At 42.2% G+C, this 26268-nt stretch overlaps 1 protein-coding gene across 1 annotated transcript in view; it reads right to left on the bottom strand.

Annotated features, from left to right (window-relative positions):
• The window catches only part of Pi4k2a (phosphatidylinositol 4-kinase type 2 alpha), a 33097-nt gene that overhangs the window by 2416 nt on the left and 4413 nt on the right, over positions 1-26268 (bottom strand). The window contains exons 2-8 of the mRNA XM_057778526.1: positions 20711-20911; positions 16417-16548; positions 15853-16006; positions 7878-7939; positions 6100-6199; positions 5083-5216; positions 4597-4656 (exon numbers count right to left, since the gene is read on the bottom strand). Coding sequence (XP_057634509.1) covers positions 4597-4656; positions 5083-5216; positions 6100-6199; positions 7878-7939; positions 15853-16006; positions 16417-16548; positions 20711-20911 — 843 coding nt within the window. The remainder of the gene's footprint in view (positions 1-4596; positions 4657-5082; positions 5217-6099; positions 6200-7877; positions 7940-15852; positions 16007-16416; positions 16549-20710; positions 20912-26268) is intronic.

Genomic DNA, 26268 nt, shown 5'->3' on the forward strand with positions numbered 1-26268 from the left:
GCAGAGGACCCAAGTTCAGTTCTTAGCACCCTCGTCACGTGGATCACAATGCCCTGTAACTCCAATCCTCTTCTGGACCATGAAGGCACCACACTCACAGGTACAGATACAGATACATAATTTTAAATGAAAATTTAAAAATTTGGGGGCTAGAGAGATGGCTCACACTTAAAAGGCACTAGCTGCTCTTCAACTCCCAGCACCCACATGGTAGTTCATAACCATCTGTTTTCTCAGTTCCAGGGGATCTGACACCTGCTTCTCAAGTCTTTAAGGGCTCCAGTCACACAAGTGTGGTGTAGATATACATACAAGCAAAACACCCATACAGTAAAATTAAAATAATTATAAAAAAATTAAGAGAAAATAGGTATATGAGTGGGCAGTGGATATAACCTCACTAGGAAATTTTTAAAACACTGTTTGCCCATAGTTCCAACTTCAGAAGGGAAGGGAAGGTTGAAAAGCCGCTTGAGGGCCAGAAATCTGAGACCCAACTGAGCAATATGGTGAGACCCTGCCTTAAAACAAATAAGCAAAGGAAGGAATAAAACCCCAAGTGAAAACAATACCTCTTTGCCCTGAAAGTCCATAAAACAGAAAATATGATCTGAGAGGGCGAGAGTTGCAAGAAACAGGCTGCAAGGCTGTGCGGCTAGAGTATGGTGCACATGGGTAAGCTGAAAATAAAGCCCCCTTTGACCCTGCAAACCCCCACCCCCACCCCCCTCCCGACTTCAAATCTGTGGTGCTGGGGACCAAACCCAGAACTTCATACACACCAGGCTAAGTCTTTCCTACCTCAGCCTTGTGAAGGTTGAGAGTGTCAACATGCCTGGCCCTGTCCTTCTGAAGGGTAGGTCATTGGCTGAGTGTGTGTGACTCAGCAAACTAATGACCGAGTCAGGAGGCCAGACACAGTCCTACCCTATCATTATTTATCCACAGCCCCATCAACTGATCCAAAAAGTTTCAAAACAAGTGACACCGGGTCAGATTATTCTCTAGGTTCCTTGCAAGTTTCTTCTCCTTTGTCCTTTGTCAGACCACACTGTAGTCTGCCCCTGGGTATACAAACTGCAATGCCTACGTTTGAACCAATGCTTCCTTTGCTTGTATCACAGCCCGCTGCTTTTTTTCTGACAACAGTTTTTTTTAATTATTTATTTTCTGTGAATTGGTGTTTTACCTGTATGTTTGTCTGTGTGAGGGTGCCAGATGCCCTGGAACTGGAGTAACAGACAGCCATGAGATGCCATGTGGGTGCTGGGAATTGAACCCGGGTCTACTGGAAGAGCAGTCAGTACTCTCAACCGCCAACCCTCTTTCTACCCCCTCTGCTAACAGTTTTAAAATGCAAAAAACGGCTGTTCTAAAAACATTAAGAACACAAGGTAGAAAGATAACTTTTCACCTGCCATTCTTCTCTATTTTTTGCTATCATACTAGATGATAACCAGACAGGGTGTAATGGGAAGGCTGCTACAGTGTTGGCAAGGGACTGAGATGAGGAAGGGCTGGAGAAGATGATATGATATGATTGAGGTGCCACCTATATTATCCTAAGAAGCAAGCCAGTTCCATTATGTTGAGGCCTGTAATACCAGAGTCTACAATGTAGCTTTCAGGTTTCCAAAAGTTACACCAGTCTAGCTAGTTTACTTGAGAAAGACAGGATATTGGTATTCAAAACAGATTAATAAAATGGCAACTCTTAAAACTTCTTGACTACCCAGGTGAACAGATGAGTCAGCACTGAAGGCATGAGAGCTTAACACCCCCCCTCCCCATACACAAGCCCCCTACAGCAATAAGGAGAGAGGGCCTGTACCTCACCTGGGCCAAACAGCAGTGTGAGCGTGGGTGGCCCAGATCTGAGGACCTGAGAGCTGGAGAACTGGCTCCACTCCTTGCTGCAGGCTGCACTGAGTGAGCTAGATGCTGGAGAGCTCACCCAGGGAGTGGCAATGAGGGAGAGCTGGCAGGCTAACCAACCCAGCTACTGTCCAGGCCCAGAACCAAGGCTAGGAGTTAGACCACTCCAACATCTACCTCATCTATGAACTGTTGGAGCACGTGAAGGGTACGAACCTACAGATCAAAAACTGCAGAATCTCCATGACACACAGAACAACAACAGGATATCCAAGAGGAGCCCCAGTGAGAGCCCATTATCAGTGGCATAGCAGAAGTCAGAGACATTGAGACAGATTCATGGCAAGGAACACTTGCAAGTAAAGATGAATGATGAAGAGTCCAAGAATAAGAATATAGAAATGTAGATTCCAGAAATAAGAATGTATAAAGTTGTAAGCCTAGGAGAATGAGAGCAGGCTGTCAGCAGCTTTCTCAGCAGCTTAAGGATTAACTATTAACAGTGGCTTATTTTACTTTATAACTCATACCTCTGTCTGAAAGGCTAAAGCAGCCCTCTCTCTACAAATTCAGAGTCCCTCTGCAAACTGAGGGTCAGCTTTTAGATACCCTACCCCACTACCCCTGCCACTCATGACTGGCAATTGATATGAGCTGAATTAACCTTTTTTTTTTTTTTTTGGTTTTTCGAGACAGGGTTTCTCTGTGGTTTTGGAGCCTGTCCTGGAACTAGCTCTTGTAGACTAGGCTGGTCTCGAACTCACAGAGATCCGCCTGCCTCTGCCTCCCGAGTGCTGGGATTAAAGCCGTGCGCCACCACCGCCCGGCCTGAATTAATTTTTAAATGATGGGATGCACCTGACTTTTTGGTTGTGCATTTTCCCATACCCTTCCCTGCTACACAAAACTGGCAGTATGAGGTGAATATAGAGCTTTGGTAAGCACCATCAGAAAGTGCCAAAAGAAGACAATGAGCTAAATACAAACAATAGTTTAACTAAAAAAAAAACAACAACAACAACAACAACAAAAACCTGTTAATGGAAATTGTAAAAAATGCAATTTGTATCTCAGTTTTACCTCGAGATTGTAAAAAATTCTTTTGTTCATGCCTAATACTTGCTTCTTGTTATAAAAAGGGGAATTTAAGAAACAGCTCATTGCCACAGCTTTACAAGTCCATCTCTGGCGGTAGTCTCAGCTAGCTGATAAGCTTTTTGTGCCCCATGGAGACTTATTTTTTAAATTTTTTTTCCAGGAATAAAGTTTGCTTCTGGTTTAATAGACTTTGGTGGTCTGTCCCCAATCTTTGCATGACCCCTGTGAACCCAACAAATGGACTACATGGTAAACTGTACTCAATGGGCCACACTACAATTTCTACAGGATTTTTCTCTCTCTTTCTCATTTGTTGTTTGTTTTTGGTTTTTCTTTCAAATTTTATTTTGGGGAGGTTGCAAGGGCAGAGGGTGAATGCAAAGGGACAGGGAGACAAGTGGGATCAGAATGCATGATGTGAAAACCACAAAGAATCAATAGAAGTTTAAAAAGTCTTGATTATCCCATTTCCAAGGAAAATGTGCTCAGTAAACTCAAAGGTGCTTCCTTTGGGAGTCTTTAGTAAATGGCATAAGAAGTAAATATGTACTTATGGTGGAATGACTGCTATATGCTCTGAAGACTAAAATTAGTAAGATAATTAGACCAAAAGCCTGCAATCCTAGCACGTGGGAAATGGAGGCAGGAGGGTCAATTGTTCATGGTCACTGTTGCCTACACGGTAACTTTAGGACCAGTCTGGGCTATACAACAACCTATCTCAAAGAAGAAAAATATTCAGAAGCTGACTGTTCTATTTACAAAGTTATAATTAGTTATTATGTGTTGAGTACTTTTACGCATCAGGCCTTACTCCAACTATTTCAAATAATGTGTCTAATTATATATATATAGATATATAATTATATATAGATATAGATATATATTATATATCTATATATATATATCCCATGAAGCAAGTACGTGACACAAAGAAAAATGAAGGGAGAAGAGGTTTGGATCTCATAGGTAGTAAATGGGAGCGCCAGGCTTCACTGCTGAGCTCTCTTTAAGCCACACTCATGACAAATCTCCCACAGTTTTGTTTTTGAGATAGGGTCTGACTCAAATTCAGAGGGATCCTCCTGAGTGCTGGAACCAAGGATGTGCACCACCATGCTCAGGCCTACAGAGTTTTGACAATGCTGAGTTTCTGTAGTTCCCTCTGAAGGTGAAGTAGACGGGGAGAATAATACAGCTTGTAACTCAAAGAACAAACTTATAAGCATAGCAAGTACCAGCATGTTCACCATGTGCCATGCAGTGTTTCTTCTTAATGCTTACCATGAATTCTCTCATGCACAAGTCCACAAGAGAGAAAGGTACAGTTACTACCCTATTTTATAAACAGGAAATTCAGATCCTGCTTGCATCACAGAACCTGTAACTGGTAGGGTGACCTGGCTCAGAGTCCAGTTCTCAGTCACTGAGGCTGCATTATATTTATCAATAATGCACCCAGCAACTAGTATAGGGCTAAACCTTCAGCGAGTGTGTCAGCAAACAGTGGTTGGTACCAACACTACAGAAGAGGGAGGAGATTGCAGAGACTACCTTTTCTCTCCTGTAGTTTAGGGCAGAGTCACAAATATATATGGCACACATTTGATGTCCCAGGCTTACCTGGCCCCTCATGACAGCGATCTGCTTATGGAACTGGCCCCTGTCGAAACCAGGATCTTTCTGTAGGAGAAAGGCAGAGGAGGATGATGGAACCCATGTGAATGCCTCTTAGGAACTCACTTTTCCTCCCACTTAAGTTTCTAACAGTAGTTTATTAAGTACACTGCAAGGAACCAGTGGGTTAGGAAGTAACTAGAGTATTTCCTGCCACAGAGAACCCTGAACTGTGCCCCCGCCCCCCACCTTCAGTGCTACACCACACAGAATCTAGGTGGTACTGGAGATGGAACCCAGGGCTTTTTGTATGCTAAGTAAGCACTCTACAAACAGAGTTACATCATCCTAGCAATGCGGCTACCAGGTCTTTCAATCCTTCCAAACCAGCTCCAGTTGGTTCGTAGTAACCCTGGTCTTGTAGCTAACTCAAGTTAGACAAGTGTGAAACTGCTTGTTCAGAACTAATTATAAACGCCAGAAGGGGCTGACCTTGAAGAGTTCATATAGGTCCTCTTCCAAGTCCTTGACGAAGTTAGGGTCTGAAATCTTTGGAAGAATCAAATCTTTTATCTCCTGAGAGAATGGGACCTTCGCCTGGGGCAACCAGGCCCAGTAAAAAGGATCTGAAAAGAGAACAGACTCAAAGCAAAGCATGTGCCGGAATGTCTACCCTGGGTGTTCTATCAGGGTCTGTCAAAGAGAAAACTATTCTTCCCTGATACAGAACAGAAAACCAACAAAATCCCTCTCCAAGTGCTGCTGACCCTAAGACTGCACAACTAGTAAACACAGGACTCAAAAGTCACACCCAGAGTAGCCTAATCCCAGAGCTCTTTTCTAGGTGACACGTGATTTCCCACAAAGCAGCTACTTGCTGGACTTTCAGATGACCCTGAAAACAAAGGCTAGTGCTACAAAGAGGGCTGGTGACTCCCCACTGGCATTTCTTTTCCTTTTCACAGATTTTCAATTAGAATGGGGTATGGAGTACAACTAAGAAAAACAGGACACTGAGAGCAATTTATCTGCAGAGACCCAAATGAAATAACTTATGAAAAGATGAGTTTAAAAGTGCAAAACGGCCAGGCAGTGGTGGCGCACACCTTTAGTCCCAGCACTAGGGAGGCCTCTGTGAGTTTGAGGCCACCAAGAGCTGTTACACAGGGAAACCCTGTCTCCAAAAACAACAACAACAAAAAGAATGCAAAGCAGAAATGAGAAAACTCATTTATACTGACGTATTTATTATTTACTTTGCAGAATTGGGATGGAACCCAAGGGCTTTGCACATGCTACACACCCAGCCCATATGCTTCTACTCTCTCATTACCCATATACCTTCACTGGAAATAAATGGTAAAAATTCTAATAGTTTATACGATGGAACAGTTACCATATGTTGCTGGTCATGTGTAAAAAGGCCTGAGGCTACAGTATTTCATTAATTCTTAGGTCAATCCTACTACAGTAATGAACCAGAGCACAGTCCATAGCTCTTAAACTTACATGCCCTCCAGGAGTCAGGATGCTTCAGTGGGAAAGCTAGCCCATTATCTATGGCAGCCACCTTGATAACAGGCTCCTTCACCACCACCCAATCTGTGTCCTGCAGAACAAAGAGAGATTTGCTCAGGCCCTTTAAAATAGCAGCAAAAGACAGGCAGTGGTGGCACACGCCTTTAATAATCCCAGCACTCTGGAGGCAAAAGCAAGAGGATCTCTGTGAATTCAAAGTTAGCCTGGTCTACACAGTTCCAGGACAGCCAGGCCTATACAGAGAAACCCTGCCTCAAAAAAAAAAAATCAAATAAATAAAACAGCTCATCTCAGCCTCTCCTTCAGCTCACTTAGATCTAACCTCTACCAGTTTTCATATTGTTTTCCAGACATGGCACCTGCGTCATTTACAGTCTGCTAAAGGTTCTTAGGAGTTTCTCCCTCTTAGCCTTCCCGACTCCCGGAGGCAGAGGTCTTACTGTGCTGCTCAGGTTGGTCTCCGTCTCCTGAGTGCTGGTGTCACAGGTGTGCACCTACACATTGCTAGAGCTTCCCTGACTCATCATGGGCCATGTACATTTATTTACCCAGAACTTGCCTGAGTCCTTACAAGAAGGAGAAAAATGACAAAAAACAAAGAGAGTTGTAAATCATTCTGAGGTAAAACAGTGAGAAACTGGATAACAGAAGGAAAGAAAAATCTGTACAGCCAGACAAGGTCCTTTAAATGTGGACCTAGTTCAGCTATGACTTCACTGGTAAAGATGATAAATACCCATTTTCCAGAGAAAACAGAATCAAGATGACAGGTGGCTGGCTTCTACACAAGGTAGTCAGGCCTCAGTGATACATAAAAATGAAAAGGTCAGAATGGGTGGTAGTGGTGCACGCCTTTACTCCCAGCATTCCATTCAGGAGGTAGAAGCAGGCAGATCTCTACAAGTTCAAGACCAGCCTGGCTACAGAGCAAGCTCGAAAACAGCCAGGGCTACAGGGAAAAACTCTGCCTCAAGTAAATAAACAAACAAGAAAAAGAGAACTAAAGGACAGGAACTGAGCAGACTGAGCAGACTCTGCAGGCTGCACAGGGACACTATGTCTACTCGGTGCTGTGACTTCTCCAGTTCCACCAGTGCTGTCACAGAAGCAGGAGTTGCAGCTCCAGGATCCCTGCATCAGAACTTCCTGGTGTTGAGGCTGAAGAGACAGTGCAGAGGTTAAGTGCACTGGCTGCTTTCCTAGAGGACCCACGTGGTGGCACACAACCATCTGTAGATCAGATGCACTTTTCTGGCCTCTGTAAGCACCAGGCACACATTAGGTACATGGTCATACATGCAGGCAAAACACTCATCCACATGAAATGAATCTTAAAAGGGGAAAAAAAAACTTAAAGGAAAAAAGGCACTGACACAGCTTTTTCTAGACTTATGTACCCCATGGCTTAAAAGAGTAGAAACCACTGGGCTAGACAATATTAGACAGGCTCGTTTAATGGAATATTTTTCAGACCTTTACTATGCTCCCATGCAGTGTGAAGCTCCAAGAATAGAATATACAGTGTGCTCCAGTTACTCCTCTTCCTGATGCCATTCCAATTAATGTCACTTAGGAGGATGCTCAGTGTGCTTAAAACACACACTAAAGAAACTACACCAAGTATTAACTTACACCTATGTTTCTCTGACTCTTGTGAACTTTTGTGACCTAAATTTCTATTCTGTGTTTCTATTGTTGAATGATTACTCCTCTCCACCCTCCTCTTTGAGATACAGACCAACTCTTACCCGACAGCTAGAACTATCCATTGGATAGTCATATTTAATCAGCCAGTTGTCGTTGCCTCGGTCTGTAAACAGAAACATAAAATAAGTATGAATAATGTATCTAATTTGAGAAATGATAGATTAAGCATTTGGGATACTTGGTCCACCTCCAACTAAGATCAACTACAAGGTGGATAAAATATTTAAAAATCCGCTGGGCGGTGGTGGCGCACGCCTTTAATCCCAGCACTCGGGAGGCAGATGCAGGCGGATCTCTGTGAGTTCGAGGCCAGCCTGGTCTACAAGAGCTAGTTCCAGGACAGGAACCAAAAAACTATGGAGAAACCCTGTCTCGAAAAATCAAAAAATAAAAATAAAAAAAAAAATTAAAAATCCCTGGAAGGCATTAGTGATTTTTAACCAGATTAAAAAATTGAGTCAAAATCCCAGTACTCAGGAGGTGAAGGTGGGAGGATCTTAAATTCAAGACCAGTCTATCTTATTTGCCACAAGACTGCCTTAGAAGGAAGGAAGAAAAGGAAGGAAGGCGGGAAAAAAGAATCTAAGAGCTGGGACCAGGAGAAAGAGACACAGGGAGGACCCAGCCCTTGTGGCTTTTTTCTCCTACTGTAGCTGCCGATTCGGAAAGAGGTGGCTAGAAGGCTGGGAAGGGGGGCAGTGTGCTCACTCTTAAAAGAGAAAACTTGCAGCCCATCTTGGAAGCAAGCCAGCTCCAACATTTGAGGCTCAAGTGACCTAGGCTGCTAGTGACTTAGGCACTGGCCCTGAATAACCATTATACCCCAAACAGATTTTACACCATCACCCAAAACTTTCCAATAGCTGTATAGTTTCTGATAGAAAATATCTGGCAACCAGATTAACCAAGTACACAGAGAAAAAAACAACACAATAAAAACAGAAATGAGAACACTAGAACAACACAGAGTCGCCAAACAAGGGTGATATCGTATATAGACTTTTTAATGTCCAAGTAAAATATTTAATATCTTCAAGATAAAAGGAACAGCTAGGAGTGGTAACACATGCCTACAACATCAGCTCTCAGGTGGAGGCAGGAAGATTAGGAGTTCAAGGTCAGCCTGGGCTAAGTAAGACTCTGCCTCAAAAACACCAGGGGAAAAAAATAAAATTAAAGGCAAGACTAAAATACTAGCAGAAAACAAGCGAAATTTTAAAAAGAACCAAGTAGCAATTCAAGAACTGAGAAATCACAATCCTGGGAATTAGAACTCAGGCCACATGGGCTGGTGGAGCACATTTTTAGTCCTAGCACTTGGGTGATCTCTTCTAGTCCCAGCCTTGTCTACACAGCAAGTTCCAGGACAGTGGGGTTAGAAGGTGAGATCTTGTCTCAAAATGTCAACAATAGAAAAAAAAAAAAAAAGAGGAAGAGGAGAAGGGTCACTCAAGAGGCTGAGGCAGAAAGATCACCGCTTCACACCAACCATAAGTCTAGGGTACACTATGAAAAGGTCACCCACGTATACACACACCCAAAATAAACAACAAAAAAAACTGGTCAAGATGAAAATAACTGAGTCTGATAAGCCCTTCTTTCTTGGGGTCTAGACAGGGTTTCTCTGCATAGCACGCCTTTAATCCCAGCACTTGGGAGGCAGAGGCAGGCGGATCTCTGTGAGTTCGAGACCAGCCTGGTCTACAAGAGCTAGTTCCAGGACAGGCTCCAAAACCACAGAGAAACCATGTCTCGAAAAACAAAAAAATAAACAGAAAAAAATGGACACAATTACAGCTGGGCAATGGTGGCGCATGCCTTTAATCCCAGCACTCGGGAGGCAGAGGCAGGTGGATCTCTGTGATTTTGAGGCCAGCCTGGTTTACAAAAGCTAGTTCCAGGACAGGCACCAGAGCTACAGAGAAACCTTGTTTCGAAAACAACAACAACAAAATGAACACAATTATGAATAAAATATTCTTGCAGGTGAGCAAAGTATCCTTGTAGCTGGGTAAAGTGTCACAAGCCTAAAATCTTGATATTATTGAGGCTTGAGGCAGGAAGACTGAACATTCATGGTCAGGATGTCTCAAAAAAAAAAAAAAAGGAGGAAGAAATGAATGGGGAGGAAGGTAGAAAGGAGGCAAAGAAGAAGTGGAGAATCCCAGCACTCGGGAGGCAGAGGCAGGTGAATCTCTGTGAGTTCGAGGCCAGTCTGATCTATAAGAGCTAGTTCCAGGACAGGCTCCAAAGCCACAGAGAAACCCTGTCTCGAAAAACCAAAAAAAAAAAAAAAAAAAGAAGTGGAGAAGAAGAGAATGAGGAACCAATAATATTAGATAATTTTGCAATCTGAGGAAAAGTTAATGGTTTTACAAAGTTTCATATCTACCTAGTATTTTCCCCCTTTAGCAATTCTGAAACTTTGTGTTGTCTAGGATTAAACAAAAGTAAATTTATTGTAATTTTTCTGGATTTATTGTACTTTAAGTAGTTGTAATAGGAGCCTGGTCTGTCTGTATCAGGAAAGGAATTATAAATCAAACAGAAAGAAGGATAAAATAAGCTTGTTTCTGAATATGAACTCATATTCTTGTAGCTGTAAATATACTCTCTTCCAGTAAGAGAACATTGGAGAAATGGCAGATTCCAGCTTGAGACTAGAAGATCTTGTGCCAGAAATTAAGGAAGCGCTTATAACAGACACAAAAGTACAGGAGCACTGGCCAAATGAGGAACAATTTGAGCATCAAAATAAATATGGACAGAAAGTAAGTATATAAATAAAAATTATGTGGCTAGGTAGTATCAGCTTTAGTCCCAGCCCTCTGATAGAGGTATACCTCTGTGAGTTTGGGGTCAGCCTGGTGTACAGGGTGCTAGGATAGCCACAGCCATATAAAGAGATTATCTCAACACACAAATAAGAACAAGCCTGGCCGGGCGGTGGTGGCACACACCTTTAATCTCAGCACCCGGGAGGCAGAGGCAGGTGGATTTCTGTGAGTTTGAGACCAGCCCGGTCTACAGAGAGAGAGAGTTCTAGACTGGCTCCATAGCTACTGAGAAACCTTGTCTTGAAAAACAACAACAACAAAAAGAACAAGTCTGTGTCTTCATCCCACTGCCGTGACAAACAACTTGGGAAAGAAATCAGCTTTTGAAAAGTAAACATTTTGCCTGGCTCGTGGTTTCAGCCCACAGTCAGCCAACCCTGATCCCTTTGGGTCTCAGGAAAGCAGAGCAGAGGGAGGATATGGCAAAGGAGGATGACGGTCAGGGGTCAAACAGAAAAAGGGACCAGGACACCAAGATCCCTTACTTCAAGGGCAAGACACCAGTGACCTGAACTTCTGTCCACTAGGTTCTATCTTCTACCACCTATGGAATGAGACAGTCCCACAAGTACTGATACAGTATACAACAGAGAAAATCCAAGAGGCAGTCAAGTCACCAAAACAGCATCAAGAATGTGGTGCTATGTGCTTCCTGATGCTGCTCTAAGAACATAATACTGCTTCTGTGACCCTCCTGCCAAAATATGTTAATCATGAGGAAACACACACCAAGCTGAACAGCCTTCTAAAACACACAAGCCAAAGAATCACTAGCCTTCCAAATTGCATTCTTCCAAAAGGGTGATGCCATGCAGACTGAAACCGTGCTAGCCTGAAGGATGAATAAGAGAGAACAACTAGAAATAACTAGTGCAACAGAAGTCTTGTGTATGGCCCACCACCGGCCTCCAACTGGATACACAGCCAAGGATTTCCCCTCACCTCTACCTTCCTGTGCTGAAAATACAGTCCTGTGCTACATAACGAAGATCCAGAACTTTATTTCACAGTGAAGACATAAAGAAACCAAATGAATTCAGTGTACAGATCAGAAAATAGCACTCCTAAATGTGTACAACTGTACTACTGTTATATAAAAGAATATTCTTGCATTTAGGAAATACTTAGGAATAAAGAGGCAACATATCTTTCACTTAAGATGGTTGAAGAAAAAAATATATATGGGGTATGGTACAGGTGGGCAGCAGCAAGACAGCTCAGCAGGTAAGGGTGCCTGCCACCTAAATTCAACTCCAATACCCACAATCTAGAAAGTGAGAACCAACTCCTGAAACTGTCCTCTAACCTCCACACATGTGCCATGGTACACGACTCCCCCAGTCCCAGAAATAAATTAATGTAATAAAAACTGTTCATGACCATTAAGGAAAACTCTCATATGGTGACAGAGATTAGTAGAGCAGACACCCTGCTACTGACCTATAAACTGTGCTCCAACCCCACAGGAATATCCCAGCACTTGGGATTCAGAGGCAGTCAAATCTCGATGAGTCTGAGACCAGCTTGGTCTATACAGCAAGCTCTAGACCAGCAAAGGCTACATGGAGAGACATACTGAGTCTCAAAAAGTTTGGTTTTCAGGTTTTTTTGTTTGTTTGTTTGTTTGTTTGGTTGGTTGGTTGGTTTGTTTTCCAAGATGGGGTTTCTTTCTCTGTAGTCCTGGCTGTTTTGGAACTTGCCCTGGAACTTGCAGCCTGTCTCTGCTGGGATTAGACATGTGCCATCACGCCCAGCTTTAAAAAGTTGTGTTTTTTTTTGTTTTTTTTTTTTTTTAACTTTGTTTCAAAATCAGGGAAGGGTCATAGCACACATATGGAGGTCAGAGGACAACTTGCAGGAGTCAGTTCTTATATTTAACACATAGGTCCTGGGAACAAACTCAGCCTGTCATAGCAGCAAGTGTCTTTACCCACTGAGTCAACTTGCTGGCCCAGGAATTACTTTATTTTTTTGAGACAGCATCCTACTTCACCCATGCTAGTCTTGAACTTGCAATCTTCCTCCTTCAGCCTTCCAAGTGCTAGGATTAGAGGCTGTACCACTATACACAGCACCACAGGAATTTTTGAATTTTATTCTTATAGGACTTCAGTTGACCTAAAATTATGACAAAATAAAGTTTATTAAAAATTCAAACCTGAGCCAGGCAGTGGTGGCGCATGCTTTTAAACCCAGCACTCAGGAGGCAGAGGCAGGCGGATCTCTGTGAGTTCGAGGCCAGCCTGGTCCACAAGAGCTAGTTCCAGGACAGGCTCCAAAACCACAGAGAAACCCTGTCTTGAAAAACAAAAACAAAAAATAAAAAATTCAAACCTGAGCCTGGTGGTAGCAGACAACTTTAACTGCAGTGGACGTAGGCCACTGTGAATTCAAGACCACACAGAGAAACTCCACCCAGGAAAAATAAAGAAACAAAAAAACCTTAAATCTGAATTTTACCAAGTCTTTAGACTGAGCATCAATCTGAAAGAAACATGAGGAACGGAGTAGACTCAATCTGTCAATATGAAGATTCTACCCAGTTGCTTCAAAAGATTAAAAACGGGAGGTTGGTGGGACTTTTCCATAATTAAAGGTACTATGGGATGCATTAACCAAATGTAGCATGTGGACCTTATTTAGATCACTTTAACTGATGAACTTAGGTGAGGTACAATGGTGCACACCTTTAGCCCCAGCACTCAGGAGGAAGAGGCAAACAGATCTCTGAGTTTGAGGCTTGTGAGACCCTCTTTTAAAATGAAATAAAAACTACTTTTTCCATGAGACAATTTAGGTAATAAGACACTTAAGTAGTGTTTTATAAGACATTGTCCAGTAATTTTATTTAAAACATCATAGCATAGTAACTATACAGAGACAAAGATCAGCCTATTATTTGTTTATTTATTTGATTTTCAAAATAGGGTTTCTATGTAGCCCTAACTGTCCTAAAACTCAGTCTGTAGAACAGGCTGGCCTTGAACTCAGAGATCTGTCTGTCCCTGCCTCTCAGATTCTGGGATTCTGATGGAAGAAGGTCATTGGTTAAAAAATAAAGAAACTGCTTTATTCTTTGCTTGAGACAGCAAGAAACTTTAAGCTACTCAGAGTGGAATTTTTTTCAGTTATATAAAACTTATGCATTATATATTTCTGGACCTCCCCATTTAATATTTTCACGTTAGTTAACCACGGATAACAGAAACAACAGAAAGCAAACTATGAATTAAAAAAAAACTATAAAATAAATAACCAAGCATTTAATCCCAGCACTTGGGAGGCAGAGGCAGGCGAATCTCTGTGAGTTCGAGGCCAGCCTGGTCTACAAGAGCTAGTTCCGGGACAGGCTTCAAAGCCACAGAGAAACCCTGTCTCGAAAAACCAAAAATAAATAAATAACCAAGCAACAGTAAAGAGAAAACTGGAAAGTTGGGCACAGGAGCTCATCATGCATGCATTCCAGAAATGCAGAAATAGTGCAATGAGTTCTAAACTAGCCTGAGCTACATAATAAGTTCCAGAAGAGCCTGGGCTACAAGGTCTTTCCACACACACAAACACCTGCCCTTGTCTCTCCAACTCCCCCCCCCCCCGACTCCCGACATGGCAAAAAAAGGAAAATAGAAAATTTGCAAAATTGCATAACCAATGAATGAAAGAAGAAATCACAATGGCAACTAAGGAAAGCTTAAGAGACAATGGAAACAAATATACACATTACCAAAATGTGCAGGGGAGATTGGAGAGATGGCTCAGCAGTTAAGAGCACTGCCTGCTCTTCCAGAGGTCCTTAGTTCAATTCCCAGCACCCACATGGTGGCTCACAACCATCTGTAATGAGATCTGGTGCCCTCTTGAGGAAGAGACCTGGTCAGTTATCCTCATCAACTTAACCATGAAAAAAAAACAAATAAGGACAAGTTCAATAGAACCGCCATATACAGACTGTTTATGCACTTTTTAGCATTGCCAGGGCATAAGTTCCATTCATTTTCATTTCAAAATGTACAGGACATAACAGCACAGTGTTTAGTGATAGATTTATAGCTATAAATGCTTACACTGCAAAATGAGAAAACTTACAAATCAACAGCTTCACCTTGTATCTTGCAGAAGTAGAAAGAAGAACAAAGTGAACCAAAAGCCACTAGACAGAAGGGTGTAACACTGGAGCAGAAGCACACTGAACAGAGGATCAACAAAAAACAGAGAAAGAATGGCACCAAATGCTACTCTTTAAGACCGTCAGTTACCCGTGGTGGCACAGCCTTTAGGCACAGCACTCGGGTGCCAGATGCAGAGGATCTTGGTGAGATTGAGACTTATAGGACAGCAGAGTCACATGGTGAAACACTGTCTCAAAAACCCAAAACACACAAACAAACATCAAGAAAAGGGACAAACCATTAGCTAGATGAAGTAAGACTAAAAAAAGACTAAAAAATGAAAGCACAAATATTATCAATAATTCTATAAAAATAAAAAGAATTTAATACTAAAAACAATTTTATGACCTAGACGATATGGAAAAAGTCCTAGACACACAAAACCTACCAAAATTAAATCACAAAGAATCAGAAAATCTCCTAAGGAGATTGATTAGTAATCAAAAATTCCCTGCTACATATTGATTTGGTCAGGTCTAATGAATTCAAGTTCACCAGTATATTTAAGAGAAAAAAAATTCCAGGTGTCATGGCCCATCTAATCCCACCACTTGGCAACACAAAGGTAGGTGGATCTCTGTGAGTTCAAGGCCAGCCTATTCTATACACAGAGTCTGAGAACAGCCAAGGATTCATAGAAAAACCTTGTTTTTAAAAAAAAAATCCACAAAAGAAAAGCAATGATCCAAGAATCTTTTTCGAAAGGTCATAAAAAGATAATACTGCCTTATTCAATCTCTAAGAATGACTAGGAATCAAGAATGAATGTACTTTTCAGTGTTTTGAAAAAACCAGGTAACTACCTCTAATAACCTGTAGTCTCTATATCTGGACAAAATTTAACGCAGAAAACTGGTCTGCCAGATCCTCTTTAAATAGGCATACCCATTCGAACACAGAAAATCACCATTCTCACAAGGTTCCTACAGACTCTGGTTCCGACAGACCTCCAGGCCCCCTCAATCCTCAGGAGTCTGGCGCAAAGCATGGGAGCACCCCTGGCTACTCACCAGTGTTGCGAATGATGTAGTCCAGCACCACCAACCGCTCAAACTGCAACAGTAGTTGTCGGTTGGTATTCTCAGGGAGAGGTTCTGCTTCAAAACGTCGCAGCCAATAGTCTGCATCTTTGTAGCCTTCAACAAAGAGTTGGAATGACCCGACCTGCAATCCAATGGAAGGAACAAAATCATTTCTGTAGAGGACAAATTAAAGACCTCAGGAGAAAGCCCTGTGGAGTTCACGTCAAAGAAAAGGAATGTTTCTACAAGTATCATGCCTTAATTTCCTTGTAAGTAAGGAGAAAGGGAGTGGGAGAGATTCATCCACCCAAGTTGAAGAAGCCTAACCAAATGGTCTAGACTCTAGAGGAATAAAATGAGGACTGTTAGTTTACATTCCCTGGAGAGCTATTTCCAACCCTGAGATCTCTGACAGAAGTGAGAAAGACAAGAGCCTCAGGGAAGGTCATTTACATGCCCAATTCAAGCCTATATACACCTGTTTCCCCCTCTTACGTGATTATGCCACCACAGACCATCAACTTTGTTAAGTCACACAGGGACAATCTATACCTTTGGTGGTAGCCCGATGCGGTTAAACCGTTGCCCAACTTTTGGCACTTTTTCTAGTGCAAGCCGCTTGCCCCTGGACTTTACTCGGTCAATGGCACTGTAGTTGAAGGTTTCGCTGGCCAGGTATACTACCTACAACAAAAAGAAAAGTTATTTAGGCTAGAGTTAAGTTTAAGAAAGAAGACCACAGTGGCAGAGAACAGCTAGATGATCAGTAATACAGTTCCTCTTCATGGGAAGAGAAAGCATTTCCAGTAATGGTTCAGGGTAGTCAACATGGCTAATTTCGAATAACAGAATGTTGATAAAATGATGTATATATATCACTTCTGAGTCAAGCCTCCAGAACCTCCCATAGCTCTTTCAGTTCACATTTCCTTAATCTGTGAAGCTGTAAATGAAGGACTCTGAGATGGCAGAGCCACACCATGTAACAATCTCATACCCTTCATGATATGAATGACTTAGGCATGGGAATACATGTCTGCTGTGATCTCAGCATTTAAGAGGCAAAGGAAGTTCCACACGAGGTTGAAGCAAGAATAGTCTACATGGTCAGTTCCTGGCCAGAATGAGCTAGAGTGAGATCTGGTCTCAAATGGGGAAGGGGAGGAAGGGAAATGAAAGGGAAAAGAGAACGGGAAGGCGGTAGAGGAAGGGAAAGAAGGTGAGGGAGAAAAAGAGAGGAGGCGGGGGAAAGGCAACAAAGAAAAAAAAAGGGCTGGTGAGACAGCCCAGTGGGTAAGGGTTCTTGCCACCAAGCCTGACAACCTGAGTTTGGTCCGCAGAACATATAACTGCAGAGAAAGCATCAACTTCCACCAGTTGTCCCTGGTTTCCATGTGTGAGTCTTGGCATATGTGCTCCCTACTATATATTTAACAAATAAACATAGAAATAAAAGGGAAGAGTGTTTTCTTAAAGCTATTTTTCTGCCAGACAGTGGTGCACACGCCTTTAATCCCAGCACTTGGGAGGCAGAAGCAGGCAGATCTCTGTGAGTTCGAGGCCAGCCTGGTCTAAAGAGTGAGTTCCAGGACAGACAGATATGGTTATTACACAGAGAAACCCTGTCTAGGAAAAAAAAAAAAAAGAAAACGCTATTTTTCCAGTTTCCACTTGGAAACCCCGCTTGTTCAAGCTGCAAAGCATCTTTCCCTGCTATCAGGTTTATCTGCAACTGCTCTTCCCAGCACAACACTCTTCCCTGTATGAGTAATGACACTCTCACTCCTTGTTCCTCACAGGAACAAGAAGCAAAACAACTGGTGAATGAGAACCACAACTTTAGTATTTGAAGCACCTTCACAATGTGAGCTCTGTTTCCATAGTGACAGATACTCTAATCAACTGGATAGAATCCTGTCACAAGAATAGGGCAGGCAGCAAAAGGAAGAGATTCCTCTTATGTTCTCCAGCAGTTGAATTTAAACTTGAAAAGTTATCTCTTCTCAGCCTCCTGGAAGAGAAGTATTGACACTGACTCCAGAGATCCTTGGAACTCACTAATGTTCTCCAGTGAGGGAGCTGTAGGGGTATCTAATGATTGAAACAGTTACAAAACACTGCAAGACCCCCTCATCAAACAAACTTATCTTTGCCACAGACAGACACCATTATAGAAAACTGTAACTGATCAAAATGCCGACATGTGAAACATAGTCTCAACTAATACACCTAAATACACTGTAACGCTTACACCCAAGGCTCACAGGTCTTGTGGACAAGGGGTGGAAAGACTGAAAGAACCAGAAGAATAAGGAGCTTGCTGTTAGATTGTCTTCTAGAAATGTCAGAAGCTACAGCCGTGAACTCTCACCAACATGGCTGCCTAAACATGAGCTGAACAAGACCACTACAGACAGTCATGCTAACATGGAAGGGGGGAAAGGAAATGAGGCCTCCACCATGGACAAAGAGCTATTGGCAACTGGGGAATACTGAAAGCAATAGAAACTAGCCTTTCCCAGGGAAGAGCACAACAATTGGTTATCCAATACTAAATGGATAGCCCTGAAAACATATATTAAAATAACATCATACATACAGACTGAACATGTTTTATATACTTAGAAACATACATACACACACAAATAATTAAAGACACAAAGGTCATGAATTTGAAAAAGAACAGAGGGTGGATAGGGAAGAGAAAATGATTATTACATAATTCTCAAAAAACTAAAAATATTTTAAAAAACACAATATGCATAGAATATTTACATTATGCTAGGCACTAGGTTATGTGTTTTATATAGATTACCTTGTTTAATCTTGATAAGCACTCTACTAAATAATAACTATGCCTAACTCTAGTTTCACAGGGAGGACGCTGAAAATACATTAAGGGATTCACTGCTTTGCCCATGGCTCACACAAACAAAAAGCTACAGAGGCCAGTGCCTTGATCTCAGCACTCAGGAAGCTGAGGTGGGAAGATCACAAGTTTAAGGCCAGCCTGGGCTACATAACAAAATTATCTTCAATAAGAGAAAACGTTGCTGAGTAGAATTCAAACTCAAGCCTCCGATAGGCACTGCACCCTGGAAGCACCAGTAGAGCAAACCAGGAAACAGTTGTGGCTCTGTGCTATTTGCCTAGCAAAGAGAGGAAATTATAGAACACTGAGCAGGGAATATGGAAAGGGTTCCAGAGTCTAGGATGGTCTTGATCTAAGAGGATTTCAGGTGAGGGACCAGATTCTGAAGCAATAATGATCACACAAGATGTTCTTAAACTAGCCGGGCGGTGGTGGCACACGCCTTTAATCCCAGCACTTGGGAGGCAGAGGCAGGAGGATCTCTGTGAGTTCGAGACCAGCCTGGTCTACAAGAGCTAGTTCCAGGACAGGCTCCAAAGCCACAGAGAAACCCTGTCTCGAAAAACCAAAACAAAACAAAACAAAACAAACAAACAAACAAAAAAAGATGTTCCTTAAACTAGTATCAGTAAATTCCCTGAAGTCATATGAAATCAAGTATGTATCAAGCACTGTTTCAAAGAGGAAAAGAGTTGGGAAAGGTCCCAACTCTTTATAAGAGTCTCAACTAACAACACACACAAGGGATGTGTCAATCCACACCATGAGAATTTGTCTAGAACTGGTTCTTTCCTTCTCCTTCCTCCTCTCCCCTCCCACCCTCCCTTTTCCTGCCTTCCTTGTGGTGTTGTGAACTGAACCCCGGGCCTTGCATATGCTCAGTTAGGTGTTCTAGCACTGAGCTAACACACCCAGTCCAGGACCTCTATTCTGATATACTCAGATGAGCCCCAGGATTCTACAGCATGAAGGTGAGGGAGGGAAATTCCATGGTAGTACTCTGCAGGGAGTTGAGACAGACATTTCACTCTAACCCTAAGCCCAACCAAATTCTCTTTACTAAACCTTGCATAAGGCAGGCATAGTGAAACACTCTACAGACTCGGGTACTTGGGAAGTGGATCACAAGAGGATACTGTATTTAAAACTCATTTGGACGACATGACAAGACCTTGTCCCTTAAAAAGAAAAGGGGGGGGAGATAGCTCAGTGGTTAAAAGCATTGCCTGTTCTTCCAAAGGTCCTGAGTTCAATTCCCGACAACCACATGGTGGCTCACAACCATCTGTAATGAGGTCTGGTGCCCTCTTCTGGCCTGTAGACATACACACAGACAGAATATTGTATACATAATAAATAAATATTTAAAAAAATAAAAGAAAAAGAAAGAGGGACTGCAGACATGGCTCAGTGGTTAAAAGCATTTGCTGTTCTTACAGGAATAGAGTTCAGTTCCTAGCACCCATGAGGAGACTCAGAACCACCTGTAATTCCAGTTCCAGAGAATCTAATGCCTTCTGGCTTTTGTTGGCACCTGCACACAGGAGCACAATACACACATACTGATATACACACAAAGAATTTTCTTACTAAAAAAAAAAAGAAGAAAAGAGAGAGAAGGAAGGAAAGAAAAAAAAACTGAGAAACTGTGTACCTAAATCTTGTTCCAGAAGTCTTTGTGAATGAGCAGTAAAAGTACCTAGGTTTATAGCCAGCTTGTGATTGCCTGGATACAAAGACCAAGGAAGCCCATAAATATATATAAGGCACCTGTGAGATTTCTAAGATTGTATATAATATGTATATGTGTCCTTCAAGAGGATCAAATTGTAAGCCCATTCCTCCCACCCACCCCCAAAAGACTGAGTATTCCAGATTTAAACAAAACCTCCCTAGACCCACTGTTCCATTAAGAAATCAGGGCTCAGCACACCTTTAGCAAAGCTCTAAAGATCCCAAAAATGGGTCACTGACCTTTGTACGGGGTACAATGTTGAGTTCCAGTTTTTGGTCCACCAAGCTAGCCCCTGCCTCTGAGAGATAACCCTGGTTGAGGACAAGGCAGTCACGGCCAAAGCAGCATGGACAACACAACTTCTGTAGCCACTTGGTCCATTTAGGATTAAGTTGCCCGTATGGCTCTTCATTCTTGGGTTTGAAGACAGCAACGATCTTCTACGTAGCCAAAAGAAAAAGAAGACAGAGAAGATGACTTGGAAGCCTGGAGTACCTGAGAAGTAGACCCCATACTTAGCATTTATGAGGCCTTTGACTCAGTGGAGACAGGCTGCTAGAAAGAGCTATGGCCAAAGGCAGCAGACACCCCATTCTTCTTGCTCACTCCTTTGTTTTCCCCATCTCTAACCTCTAATGCAACTGTGCTTCAAAGTAAATTGGGTTTGTATGTTCAAAACCCAGAAACCAACTTGGTAATACATTTCTTTCTTTTTTTTTTTTTTTTTTTTGTGACAGGGTTTCTCTGTGCAACAGTCCTGGCTATACTGGAACTTGCTTTGTACACCAGGCTGGCCTCAAATTCAAAGAGATCCGCCTGCTACCTCTGCCTCCCGAGTACTGGGATTAAAGACGCACACCACCACCCAGCTTGCTAACACATCTTGATAGGCAACAATCCTATGCTAATACAGCACGGCTTTGTCCTAAAAGGATATAACTCACTATATATCAATGGTCCCAAATTAATCCTTTCCCCCAAAATAAAACATTAACTTATAATTGATTATATATTTTTTGTAAGAACCTCTCCCATTTATCCCATTAACAGTTTTCTTTATTGTAGTATGTCACAAACTTAGTACCATCGAACTCCAACTTCCAGGGTGTGTGTATGTGTATATACTGTCATTGATATCAATTACATAAAGACTCAGAGATGGAGAGATAGTTCAACAGTTAAGAGTGCTTGCTTTGCCGGGCGATGGTGGCGCACGCCTTTAATCCCAGCACTCGGGAGGCAGAGGCAGGCGGATCTCTGTGAGTTCGAGACCAGCCTGGTCTACAGGGTTAGTTCCAGGACAGGCTCCAAAGCCACAGAGAAACCCTGTCTCGAAAAACCAAAAAAAAAAAAAAAAGAGTGCTTGCTTTGCAACTATGAGGATCAGAGATCAGAACTTAGGTTCTGGCACCCAAGTAGCAAGTTGAGCATCCCTGCAAATGCCTCTAACATCAGTTCCAAAATGGGTGGAAGCAGCATATTGCTTGCTGGACTTGCTGGCTTTCAGTCTAGCGAAAAGAAAAGAGAAAGAAAGAAAGAAGGAAGGAAGGAAGGAAGGAAGGAAGGAAGGAAGGAAGGAAGGAAGGAAGGAAGGAAGGGCGATCTGGCTGCGACATCTGTCACCCCATTGATCGCCAGGGTTGATTCGGCTGATCTGGCTGGCTAGGTGGGTGTCCCCTTTCTCCCACACCGCTCCATGTGCGTCCCTCCCGAAGCTGCACGCTCGGTCGAAGAGGATGACCTTCCCCGAATAGAGGAGGACCGGTCTTCGGTCAAGGGTATACGAGTAACTGTGCTCCCCTGCTAGAACCTCCAAACAAGCTCTCAAGGTCCATTTGTAGGAGAACGTAGGGTAGTCAAGCTTCCAAGACTCCAGACACATCCAAATGAAAAATAAATGAATGAATGAATGAATGAATGAATGAATGAAGGGATGTGAAGCATTGCGGAATGAGGTTAAGAAAATTGTTAGCAGTGACTCATTTCCTCTATCATACTTATGTTAACAAAACTGAAAAAAAGTTTAAGAAACACAATCTAATGACAAGACAACCAAAGAGGAAACAAAAAATATAACAGGAAAAAGAATGTAGTTAGAATTGGGGTTCTCAAATTCTGATAGGCAAGGGTTTAAGAGAAAAGAACCCACAATTCATTTTCTCTATCCTAAAGTAATTGAATCTGTTTTTTCTGGCTTTATTTGTAGAGTCAGGTTCTTACTGTGTATCCCTGGCTGGCTGGAACTCAGCTGTACAGACCTTCTGACCTCCTCTACCTCTCAAGTGCTGGGATTAAAGGTGTGCTCCACCACGTCTAGACTCTTGAATGTTTTCTTTCACAGAACCTTAGGCCCTCTGGACTTATTTATCTTATTCCTTCCAGAACCCAAACTGGTGATTCTAAAGAAGAAAAGCAGATATGCTAACCAAGGGATTCATCTCATTACTCTTTTCCTTCTTTCCTTAATTCATAGCCAACCTCAGTTAGAGTAGGTGACAGCAGACAACACGTACCCATCTCCTCCATTAGTTGAGTTCCAGTGAACTTACTCATCCCATCTCTAACAAGAACCAGTTAAGTCCTGAAGTCAGACCTTTAAAAATCTCCTTGCAAGGATTTGAAAAGGCAAGAGAAACCCAGGACTCTCTTTTTTTCTTCCAAAAAGAATAAGTTTATTCTTAAAGTCAAACTCATTTATTGGTAAAAGTAAAATACAAACCATATTATAAGTATTTGTAATTACTTTTTATTTAAAGACACAGTCTCACTGTGTAGCCCTGGCTGGCCTATAACTTATTATATAGACCAGACTAGTTGAACTCACAGGAATCTGTCTGCCTCTGCCTCCCCAGGGGTGAAACCACACCCCAGCAAGGAATTACTTTCTTATCCAGAGTGGCACGCCAGTCTCTGTATTCATCCTGAACACAGTCTCTGGAAAGCAGAGCAGCAGCCACAGGCTCTCAGCTGTGAGCAGGGCTGCTAAGACTGCTGAAACAACTCCTTACCAGTGTCGCTTGCAGCATGCAGCCTCCAGTGAGAGGGAGGTGGAGATATTCCAGATACCGGGGAGGGCTGAGAAGTACCGGGAATAAATTAAATTCTTCCACTTAAAGAAAGCAGAACTTGAAGGCCAAGCTGCAGACAAGTGTCATCTTTGTACTGACTTGTCTGGCTCCTGAATTTCCTCCCACTATGAGGAGAGCATGAATTGCCTCTTCAAAAGAATAAAAAAGTATGGTTACCTCAGTCACACAGGGGCTTCATTGGAGAATACTGTCTGGATTAAATAACTGAGGGAATGAAACAGGAGGAAGGAGGAAGAATGAAAAGCTGGAAGGACATTCAGAGAGACAGCAAGAGAGACTAGGACTAAGAATAGACCTCAGTGCAACTCAGTTCTGCTAGAATTTGATCAGGACCTAGTTTGTGTATGCATGTGGTAGTTTCCTCAACAGACACAAAACAGCCTCTGCCCTAATTTCCAAAGACATGATGACTGCATATAGTGAACTATGTTCACTGACAAATCAAGAATACTCTCAAAAGCACTCAAATTTAAACGCCAGTATTTAGCTAAGAAAGAAAACGACTGGCTTTCCTCATCCTTTTTTCTCCCTAGATTGCCAATTCCTGTTATACCCCGAATGTATCAGTTTGGTACTGATTTTAAAAGCATTTTTTCTTAATGGCCACTTACTAATCTCCCTGTTTAATGAAGAATAATGCACAGAAACCTGAAATAGTAGTAGTCTGTGAATAAAAACAGAACTGCACCAAGAACTGTGGTACGTTGGGTGCCAAATGTAGCAAGAATAATAAAAACCCAGAGACAGAATTGGGGTTCAACCCGAAACCCAGAGCAGCCAAGCAAGTAGGGAAGTATCACCTATACCAAGGCTGAGTGACTATAGACTAAGCAGTAAGAGCCTCTCTCTCCTCCCATTTTATATTCCCTCTAGTGCTGGGATTAAAGGCATGTGACTTCCTAGAACTGGAATTAAAGGTGTAGGCCACCACTACCTGGATTTGTTTCTGCATTGAGCTTGTGGAACCCAGGGTGGCCTTGAACTCACAGAGATCAGTCTGCCTGTCTCCCAAATCCTGGGATTAAAGGTATATGTCACCATTGCCTGACCTCTAGTGGCTTTAGTTTTGCTTTTGGTCTTCAGATAAGATTTATTTATCAAAATACAAATAATATACCACTACAAAGAACCAAAAAACTTCTTACTAGTTGGTGTCGGAACCAATTCCTGGAACCTAAGTTTCAGATGGCTAACTAACCAGGAGTGACAAGCGTAAGGATGTGATAAAGTGATCGCTGAAAAGGCAAAGGGTCACTACCCATGAGAAAGACTGAAGATCACTGGAGCCCTGGGGTATAAGGCCAGCCTGGGAAACAATGCTGAGGACACCCCCCCATAAACAAAACAATCCAGGTGTGGTGGTGCTACATAGTAACCAAAGTTTTATAAAAAATAACCATTTTCAAAAGTTTTTGCAAAACTATGTAATATCAGAACTGACAGACCACTGACTTTTCATACCTTCCTTGGTTTTCAGGGTTTCAGTATCTCACATCATGTGATCTCTTCACATCTCTGCTCTACACACAAAGGGAAATGAGACTAAGAGCAGATAAACAAAGCCTAAAGTTATTATGAACATACTCATCCCTGAGCCCTCAAGAGAAAATTTCAGTGAGCCCTGGACCATGCTCTAAGAATGACTGTGCATTGCAAACTATTTTACTCATAACTTGGGCATGCGATAGATCCTTGTACCAGACGGCAGATAAATCTTAAAATCTCATGACCTACATCCATATGGGAAAGAGAGCATTCATTATATCATTTAAGTGTTTTGCTCCTTGAGATCTGGTGATGGCTATCAATATGGTTCTTAACCAAGTGGAAGGATGGGAGAATTCTTTCCGATGGATGTCGGCAGAGAACTTGAGGAAGCCAGTCCTATCCTACCGCACTGGTTCTGGGAACTGGATTCAGGCCCTCAGGCTTCTTGGTCAGCACCTTCTACTGAGCCCTCTGACTGTCCCAATTTCACACACATAACATTTTCTCATGAAAATGACATCTTTTGCTGTTTTTCAAATATTCTTATGTTGAATGTGCTTCTTCTGCACATACAAATAAGAAAGCCTTTGTAAAAATGCTATTTTTAGAGGCATATGCACACATACAATAAGTAAACAGACTTAAAAAAAATAACATAGGCAGGGCATGGAGGTGTACACCTTCAATCCCAGCATTCAGGAGGCAGAGGTGGTCCAGGCCAACCAGGCCTATACAGTAAGCCCCTGCTTTAAAAAAAATAAATAAATAGATTAAAAACAAGATGGAGTGGTGATGAAGACCTTTAATCCCTGCAAGGCAGAGGCAGATGGATCTCTGAGTTAAAGGCCAGCCTGGGTCAAAAAATTCTAGGTCTGGCAGGGCTACATAGTGGGATCCTGTCTCCAAAAATCAATCAATCAATCAAAGAAATGAAATGCATATATATATATGTATAAAAGTATATATAATTTACATACATATATTTTTTAAGTTGAAAATCACTGATATGATATAAAGTTTCTAGAATATGTAGATGGATATCCCTGCAGACACTGCAATTGGTAATTTTATGCAAAGACTAAAGAGCATTAGTTAATGAATTGCTATTCTCAATGGTTATGAGAATATCATATCAAAATTATACTACTTCTGCCTTACACAACACCATGTATCCGAGAACGCCTACTATAGAGGTCAATGGGCATAAAACTGTGAAAGAG

Source organism: Chionomys nivalis, chromosome 8 (genome assembly GCF_950005125.1).
Source record: "Chionomys nivalis chromosome 8, mChiNiv1.1, whole genome shotgun sequence".
Taxonomy (NCBI): domain Eukaryota; kingdom Metazoa; phylum Chordata; class Mammalia; order Rodentia; family Cricetidae; genus Chionomys; species Chionomys nivalis.